This window comes from Blennius ocellaris (genome assembly GCF_963422515.1).
Source record: "Blennius ocellaris genome assembly, chromosome: 10".
NCBI classification, from domain to species: domain Eukaryota; kingdom Metazoa; phylum Chordata; class Actinopteri; order Blenniiformes; family Blenniidae; genus Blennius; species Blennius ocellaris.
The window spans coordinates 47,501-57,500 of NC_137659.1; the positions used below are offsets into that span (position 1 = coordinate 47,501).

General features: G+C 48.7%; 1 protein-coding gene across 1 annotated transcript; it reads left to right on the plus strand.

Moving 5' to 3' along the window:
• Positions 1-3,173: 3,173 nt before the first annotated feature.
• Positions 3,174-8,628, plus strand: LOC308135356 (retinal homeobox protein Rx2-like; the record flags this gene model as incomplete). The annotated part of the gene is made up of 3 exons (XM_080503285.1): positions 3,174-3,450; positions 7,221-7,477; positions 8,191-8,628. The coding sequence occupies 3 exons, from the start codon at positions 3,174-3,176 to the stop codon at positions 8,626-8,628; spliced, it is 972 nt and encodes a 323-aa protein (XP_080359411.1).
• Between the last annotated feature and the right edge of the window lie 1,372 nt (positions 8,629-10,000).

Below are 10,000 nucleotides of genomic sequence, written 5' to 3' on the forward strand. Positions count from 1 at the left end.
TACGCTTCCTTATAGGATTAAAAACTGAAGTTAATCTTCCTCATGATGAATGAAATCTGCTGCACGTTGATTTAAACTGTCGGTGAAAATGTTTACCAACGTTTGGCAGTCCAGGATTCATTTGATATAATGTGGTAGAATGTTGTAGCCACACTGTATTATAATAATAATAATAATAATAATAATAATAATAACAATAATAATAATAATAATAATAACGGTAGTTTATCTTGTCATCATTTTATTGCGTGTTAAAGTCAGTATTGTGTGTGAAAACACTTTTTTTTTTAATCAAACGAAGGCAGTCATTATAGAATAGAATAGAATAGAAAACAGGATAATTTCTATACAGTAGCACCTTTCCCAGACACGAGCCACAAGGTGCTAAAGAGCACTAAAAACAAAAAAAATAAATTAAATTAAATTAAATTTTTTTGTTTTATGTTTCATTAAAAATATTCTGTATGTTTATTGTAGTCTTTTATTTTGTTGAAGATGAAAGAGAAAACGTGGGTAAAGCGAGGAGCAGGAAGTCTCAGCAGGAGGGAGGCTCCGCCCCCCCCAGGCCCCGCCCCCTCAGGCTCCGCCCCCTCAGGACCAGATGGACACAAATCCTCACCTTAACTTCTTTATTTCGCTCTCAGGAAAAGTAATGAGCTTCGCTGGTTTCCTGGAAAACCTTCGTGTCAAGAAACCAAAGGTGGTCAAAGCCACTTAACCCTTCGCTGCCCGGCGTCCTGCTGCTGCTACGACTGCTGCTGCTACTGTTACTGCTACCGCTACTACTGCTGCTGCTACTGCTACTGCTACTGCTACTGCTACTGCTGCTACTGCTACTGCTACTGCTACATCTACTGTTACTGCTACTGCCACTGCTACTGCTACTGCTGCTGCTGCTGCTACTGCTACTGCTGCTGCTGCTGCTACTGCTACTGCTACTACCACTGCTACTACTGCTGCTACTGCTACTGCTACTACTACTTCTACTTCTACTGCTGCTGCTGCTACTGCTACTGCTACTGCTACTACTGCTACTGCTGCTGCTACTGCTACTGCTACTGCTACTACTGCTAATACTTCTACTGCTACCACTTGCGCTACCGCTGCTGCTACTGCTACTGCTACCGCTACTGCTACTGCTGCCGCTACTGCTGCTGCTACTGCTGCTACTACTGCTACTGCTACTGCTTCCGCTACTGCTGCTACTCCTGCTACTGCTACTGCTACTACTGTTACTACTACTACCGCTGCTACTGCTACTGCTACCGCTGCTGCTACTGCTACTGCTGCTACTGTTACTACTACTACCACTGCTACTGCTACTGCTACTGCTACTGTTACTACTACTATTACCGCTGCTACTGCTGCTACCGCTACCGCTACTGCTGCTACTGTTACTGCTACTGCTACTGCTACCTCAGGTATAGGGCCTCAGGTTCCTCAGGTGGAGGAGATTGTATTACGTTTTGTTTTTGTTTTTTTGCATAAACCAAAGCTCGTCTATGTTGTAAATATTAGTATGTAAAAGTGAAACAACTGAAACTGATTCCTGGAAACTCCAGAGGAATTCTGATCTCAAGATTCATTAACGACCGAACGAGAAAAAGATTCAATATAAACCAACAGAAGAGGTAAAAAACTATAAACGAGTCATGACCCTCTACGCTCTCTTTTATCGTTGCGTCTTTGCTAACGTTAGCATCGGCGTGCCTAGCGTCCGGCGAGGATGGCGGTGGCTGCAGGGGGTGGGCGGAGTCAGCCAGGTCATATTGAAGTCTTCAGGCTGATGAAGGATGGGATTGATCTGGTCGACACCTACCGGACCCGCTGCCGCGGCTTTGCTAGCGCCAGCTGGCAGCGCGCAAAGCTGCGGCGGGAAAAACGGGAGCCGAGTGATTTGATTTAACGTGAACGTCTTGGACGGATGGCTTTAACTCCCGCAGTTTAACGGAGATGATCCGAGCCACTAATTGAACCCGTTTGGCTCCGTTAGGGAGGACGGAGCGCTTTAACGTCCCGCTCTCAAAGGCACACCCGCTAATCTGCTGTGTCATCATAAAAGGAACGTCAACGTTAGCAACGTAGACCCAATAAAGGAAACCAGAGTTTGTTGCGTCGGATCTTTACTTTGACGCTCTTTAACGTTTCCTTTGAAGAAATTAAAAACTAAAACCAAAGTTTGTGAGCGTCGGAGTTAAAAGTCTCCCCCCCCCCCCCCCCCCCCCGCGGGACGTTGTCCGTGATGAAGGGATTAGCGGAGGGAGGGAGGGGGGGCACGCCATTATCTGTCAGACAATGGGGTTTGTTGAAAGAAAGTTTTGTGGGGCCTTCATTAGCGACGGCCTCCCCCTGTGGTCTGAATGCGCCGCGCATTTGGAGCAATTACTCCGACCAGCAAACAACCGTCAGTCACTCTTAAAGGGGAAGGATTCCAATTATCAAAGCTCTTAAACCCCGCGGTGGTGGAGTGGCGGCGGCGGCGGCTGGTGTCCTGCCTGGTTACAGGAGGAGAAGTAGAAGAAGAAGACGCTGCAGGTTCGCCGGCGGCTCCTCGCCTCGTCGGTCTGCAGAGGATTTCAGGGACTTAGCGGGGACTAGCTAGTAACTCCACACTCTGACAGCCTCACTTGCCTACTTAGGGACTCCGCCATGTGCAGGGCGTAGCGGCAGGGCGTAGCGGCAGGGCGGAGGTGAGAGCGCTTCCTAACTTCACACGTCCATTTCAGTTTGCTGAAGTTAGTGAGACGATCCCCGGGAGCCTGAAACTCGTCAACTGGAGCTTTGAAGGGACTTTCTTTTTCTTTGATCTTTGGACGTAAATCACTTTATTGTCAACACGTGACGTTTTGTTGGAAACAAACTCAACGCTTATTTAGTTAATTTGACCAGAAAGCCGAGGACTTTTATGTAATTGAACTCAGGATTTGTGTGCAGAGACAGTTAATGAACCTTTAACTGGTTAACAGGTTAACAGGTTAACTGGTTAACTGGTTAACAGGTTGATTTCTGGTTTCCTTGCAGGTAAAAAATGGGACTTTGAGAGACGCTTCATTTCTCCTCCGTCACCTCAATCTGCTCCGCCGCCTCGCTTCGCTACGTCACGTCACACTTTCAGCCTGTTGCTTGACTTCTTCCCCCGAACGAGACGAGACAAAGTGTCTCCGGAGGCTCGGATGCATCTATCAATGGACACGCTGGGAATGGTGGACGACGGCTGCCTGGACGGATACGACGTGTCCAAAGGCTCCGGTGCCGCGGGACGTGTCCACAGCATCGACGTCATCCTGGGCTTCACCAAAGACCAGGACCCGCTGCTGCCCCCGGTGGCGGGGGACGGCAGCCAGAAGGACACCGGGTCCAACGGGTCCAACCCCGACAAGCAGGTGCAGTCCGTCCCCTACGGACACCTTCCGGGACTGGGAGACGATACCCAGCACCCGTCCTACCACGGTGAGACAGTCCTCTGTCTGGACACACTCTGGACAACACACACTTTGGACAACACACACTCTCTGGACAACACACACTCTGGACAACACACACTCTCTGGACAACACACACTCTGGACAACACACACACTATGTACAACACACACTATGTACAACACACACTCTGGACAACACACACTCTGGACAACACACACACTCTGGACAACACACACTCTGGACAACACACACACTATGTACAACACACACTATGTACAACACACACTATGTACAACACACACTCTGGACAACACACACTCTGGACAACACACACACTCTGGACAACACACACTCTGGACAACACACTCTCTGGACAACACACTATGGTCAACACACACTCTGGACAACACACACACTCTGGACAACACACTCTGGACAACACTCTCTGGACAACACACTCTGGACAACACACACTCAGGACAACACACACACTCAGGACAACACACACACTATGTACAACACACACTCTGGACAACACACTCTGGACAACACACTCTGGACAACACACACTCAGGACAACACACACTCTGGACAACACACACTCAGGACAACACACTTTGGACAACACACACTCTGGACACACTCTGCACAACACACTCTGGACACACTCTGGACAACACACACTCAGGACAACACACACTCTGGAAAACACACTTTGGACAACACACTCTCTGGACAACACACTTTGGACAACACACACTCTGGACACACTCTGCACAACACACTCTGGACACACTCTGGACAACACACTCTCTGGACAACACACTATGGTCAACACACACTCTGGACAACACACACACTCTGGACAACACACTCTGGACAACACTCTCTGGACAACACACACACTCTGGACAACACACACAGTCTGGACAACACACACAGTCTGGACAACACACTCTGGACAACACTCTCTGGACAACACACACACTCTGGACAACACACACTCAGGACAACACACACTCTGGACAACACACACTCTGGACAACACACTCTGGACAACACACACTGGACAACACACTCTGGACAACACACACACACACACACACACACACACACACACACACACACACACACACACACACACACACACACACACACACACACTCTCTGAGCACTAAGTCACTAAACTGGAGGATGAAACCAAAGTAACGAAGGATGAAGGAACGACAAGTGAAGAAAACAAACCAAGGAGTGAAAAAGACACAACGTATCAGAAGAGAATCTGATTGGACGACAAACCATCAAATCATTTTCCTTAAAGACGACCGAAGCATTTTGACAGATTTTCCCAGGAATTCTCGACTTCAGTTTTCCTCGTTTGGTCGGAAAAATCAACTTTAACTTGTTCTGGAGGTTAAAGGTCAGAAGCTTCAGGTGGTGTTCAGGTGGTGTTTAATTTGTGTTCAGGTGGTGTTCAGTTAGTGTTCAGGTGTTCAGGTGGTGTTCAGCTAGTGTTCAGGTGGTGTTCAGGTGGTGTTCAGCTAGTGTTCAGGTGGTGTTCAGGTGGTGTTCAGCTAGTGTTCAGGTGGTGTTCAGGTGGTGTTCAGTTAGTGTTCAGGTGGTGTTCGGCTAGTGTTCAGCTAGTGTTCAGGTGGTGTTCAGCTAGTGTTCAGGTGGTGTTCAGTTAGTGTTCAGCTAGTGTTCAGCTAGTGTTCAGGTGGTGTTCAGTTAGTGTTCAGTTAGTGTTCAGCTAGTGTTCAGGTGGTGTTCAGTTAGTGTTCAGTTAGTGTTCAGCTAGTGTTCAGGTGGTGTTCAGTTAGTGTTCAGCTAGTGTTCAGCTAGTGTTCAGCTGGTGTTCAGGTGGTGTTCAGTTAGTGTTCAGTTAGTGTTCAGCTAGTGTTCAGCTAGTGTTCAGCTGGTGTTCAGTTAGTGTTCAGTTAGTGTTCAGCTAGTGTTCAGTTAGTGTTCAGCTAGTGTTCAGGTGGTGTTCAGTTAGTGTTCAGTTAGTGTTCAGTTAGTGTTCAGCTAGTGTTCAGGTGGTGTTCAGTTAGTGTTCAGTTAGTGTTCAGGTGGTGTTCAGGTGGTGTTCAGTTAGTGTTCAGTTAGTGTTCAGCTAGTGTTCAGCTAGTGTTCAGGTGGTGTTCAGGTGGTGTTCAGTTAGTGTTCAGGTGGTGTTCGGCTAGTGTTCAGCTAGTGTTCAGGTGGTGTTCAGCTAGTGTTCAGGTGGTGTTCAGTTAGTGTTCAGTTAGTGTTCAGCTAGTGTTCAGCTAGTGTTCAGCTGGTGTTCAGCTAGTGTTCAGGTGGTGTTCAGTTAGTGTTCAGTTAGTGTTCAGGTGGTGTTCAGCTAGTGTTCAGGTGGTGTTCAGTTAGTGTTCAGCTAGTGTTCAGGTGGTGTTCAGCTAGTGTTCAGGTGGTGTTCAGTTAGTGTTCAGTTAGTGCTCAGCTAGTGTTCAGGTGGTGTTCAGGTGGTGTTCAGCTAGTGTTCAGGTGGTGTTCAGGTGGTGTTCAGTTAGTGTTCAGGTGGTGTTCAGTTAGTGTTCAGGTGGTGTTCAGCTAGTGTTCAGGTGGTGTTCAGTTAGTGTTCAGTTAGTGTTCAGTTAGTGTTGACAGAATCTGGTCCTGCAGGTGATCAGGATGAATGCAGGTCAGTGGGACTGAGGAGCCGCGGTTCTCCAGGTTCTCCAGAGCAGTTATCCATGTTCTCCAGGTTCTACAGGTTCTCCAGAGCGGTTCTCCTCCACAGGTGACGACGGTTCTTCTGCCTCCTTATCGGATGCTGCTTCTGCCCGGACCGGTTCTCAGGTCTCTGGTTCTGTTGGTGGAAAGATGGCGAAGTCCAAACGACGTGCAGAAGATTCGTGGAAAGCAGCGGCGACGGATTGTGACCAATCACGGCTCAGCAGAGCGCCGGGTTCCTCAGAGGTCCTGCGTTAAAAATAAAGTACCTCTGAAAGGATCCCGCGCGGCGGCGCGTCAAACCACATCCATTCCTGGGAAAACATAATCTGGACGCCCGAAGCCCCCGGTCAGATTAGAACCTCCTAAGTGGGAGCATCTGTTCCTGCGGGATTACTCAGTGAACGACGTGGCGTGACGTGGACCTGTCCAGCCCCCCCCCCCCCAGACCCCCTGCTGGGCTCAAACCAAACAGGGTCACACACAAATTATTTCACTTTCATGTTCACTTTGATGTTTGGTCTTCAAGACGACGCAGCAGATCGTCAGTCCGTCACCGTTCAGCTCAGATCAAACAGGAAGTCCTGGAAAGTTCAAGCCGCTTCCTGCCATTCCTCCACAATAAGAGAGGATAAATAGAGTGTGGATCCGAGGGAATCGTACCTGCGAAGGTTTTTTTTTTATCAGGAAAACTTCCGCTGACGTTTGTTTGTGAAATGAGAGTTTCTAGTTTTACTGGGTTGATTGAATCACACTTAAAATCTTTTAAAACTTTTGATGGGATTTAGATGTTTTTTTAAAACTTGTTTCCGTCCATCATCCATCCATCCATCCATCATCCATCCATCCATCCATCATCCATCATCCATCATCCATCCACCATCCAACCATCATCCATCCATATATATCATGTTCTACTAGAGAACTGAAAATCGCCTAAAGAGTAAAAGAATCTTGTTTTTCCACTTCTGTGTGCTGTTAGTCTTTACTGTCATTCATGTGAGTGAGTGAGTGAGTGAGTGAGTGAGTGAGTGAGTGAGTGAGTCTCGGTCGTTTGCTTCAGTCGTTTCTGGATCCTAACGACCCTCCGTTCGGTAAATCTGCCGTCCTTCCATCCAGAGTCCGACCTTTTCCACGACGACAAGTGCGACGGCGAGATGAGCGTCCTGCCGAAGGAGGACGAGGTGGCCGGAGGTTCTCCGGAGACCCTGAAGGACGAGGATCACGGCAAGAAGAAGCACCGGAGGAACCGAACCACCTTCACCACCTACCAGCTCCACGAGCTGGAGCGCGCCTTCGAGAAGTCGCACTACCCTGACGTCTACAGCCGCGAGGAGCTGGCCATGAAGGTCAACCTGCCCGAGGTCCGGGTCCAGGTAACGGCCGCGCTCTCGTTGCTAGCAGGTTGTGATGTTGGTTCGGACGCCATGAGGGCGGAGCTAAGCGTGGAACCCCAAACTGCCGAGCCGCCGGCGGTGGGAAACTGTACATTTGACCCTGAGACGAACCGGCCGAACGCAAAGTTCTTAATGTCGTCACGTAGATTTGACTGCGACTGACCGACCCGATGGTCCATGATCGTTACGATCTTCGCCAATGAACGTCGGCCGAGACGGTTACAGTATTTATTGATTTAAATGGTTTGTTTGAATTTCACCAACTTCTCAACAAAGCTATTGACCTGAATCGCTGGAAATCTTCTGGGATGATTAATCATTGATCAGTGATTCTGATCCGGACAATCCAGAGATTCTGATCCGGACAATCCAGAGATTCTGATCCAGACAATCCAGAGATAGATTCTGATCCAGACAATCCAGAGGTACTGATCCAGACAATCCAGAGATTCTGATCCAGACAATCCAGAGATTCTGATCCAGACAATCTAGACTCTGATTCAGACAATGCAGTGATTCTGATCCGGACAATCCAGAGATTCTGATCCAGACAATCCAGAGACAGATTCTGATCCCGACAATCCAGAGATTCTGATCCAGACAATCCAGAGATTCTTATCCAGGTATGAGCTTTGGAGAACGAGACGTTCCGTCTCCTCTGATTTGACTTCCGGGTCTTTCCGTCCGTCCAGGTCTGGTTCCAGAACCGTCGGGCCAAGTGGAGGCGCCAGGAGAAGATGGACACCAGCACCATGAAGCTGCACGACTCCCCCATGCTGTCCTTCAACCGGCCCCCGATGGCCCCCAACATGGGGCCGGTGCCCGGCCCCATGCCCCTGGACCCCTGGCTGACGTCGCCCATGTCCAGCGCCGCGCCCATGCACAGCATCCCCGGGTTCATGGGCTCGCCGCAGGGCCTGCAGCCGCCCTACGCCGGCCACGGCTTCCTCAACGGGCCCCCCGGCATGGTGCAGGGCGTGCAGCCCATGGGGCCCCCCGCCTACCAGTGTCCGCCCGGCTTCAACGACAAATACCCCCTGGAGGACGAGCGCAGCTCCAGCATCGCGGCGCTGCGCATGAAGGCCAAAGAGCACCTCCAGTCCATGGACAAGACCTGGCAGCACATGTGATCCTGACGCCGGGGCGGCTGGGCGAACCCCAACCCGGGCCAATGTTTACACTGACCCCCACCCCCACCCCGTACTACCTGATCCAGGGACCCCCCCCCCCCCCCCCCCGATCCCCCAGCCAGGGACCAAAGAAGACTAAAAGTGAAAGGTGCGACACGAAGCCGAGACTTTTTTTAAATTCACTTTTGAACATGTTCAATACTCAAAAAAGTGTTTTTTTCTGAGCCTGAGGGAAACTTTTCATATATTTTTTTTTTTTTTTTTTAGCTGTCTTGGATTTCTGCTGACTCAGCAGAACGACCAGGGACACAATTCAACCCAGATCTTTTTCTCCTTTCTGACTCTGACGGACTTCGAGTATTGATGAGTACTCACGTGGAAAGAACCTATACGAGGATATATGCGCATATATGAAACCTACAAGCAGTTTCTATGCACATATATGCGTATATATATACCACATATAGGCAATGTATGTTCACATATATGTGAATATACAGGCCATATAGGTCTCCTGTACTGTTTCTTTATTTCTACATATATATTTATATATAGAGCCCATATCTCACTTTGGCAGCTGTCATACATTATCAAGGCAATAACTAAGAACTAACTAAAAAACAATTATACAAGAAGAACATATAGGTGCATATATGCATACATATATACGAGCATATATGTACCTATATAGGTGCCTGTATGCACGTATATGTGTACATATAGGTGCATTTATGTACGTATAATATAGGAAAACGGCCAATTTTATATATGTCACATATATTAAAAACCTATATTAAAACATATGTTTATATAGGTTCTTTCCATGTGGGTATTAAGGTATTAACTAAAGTATTGAAGTATTGAAGTATTGACGACGTCGTGACAAGGTGATCGCAGTGCGACCGGAGCGCCACTTTTTCTACAAGCGTCCTCCGACTCCAGACTCTTGTGATTCTAAGACGTTTTCTGAAGATGAAAGACGACGAAGACCTCGCAGCTCTGCTCAGTCACATTCTGCTGTGTTCGGCACGTCGTGAGGGAACCGGGTTCTCGTCACGTAGAACCCGACTGTCGGGAGGGGAGGGGGGGGGGGGGGGAACAAGGGAGCTTCACGGTAAAAGAAAAACTAAAAGTTCATTCCAAACGTTTTCTTTTTTTACGGCCTTTTTCTGAGCGGCGCTGAGCTCTGACGGGCGAGGCTGCCGGGAGTCACGGAGCATAATCTGTAATCTGGAGGCTAATTTGAACGGACAAGCACCTCTTAACACCTAATTACTGCTTTTAAAGCGATTAACCCCGGATTGCCGGCCATCGACAGAACGGCCTCAGGTGCCCCTGAAAACGTCTTTTCAAGACCTGATTAACTTTGCCC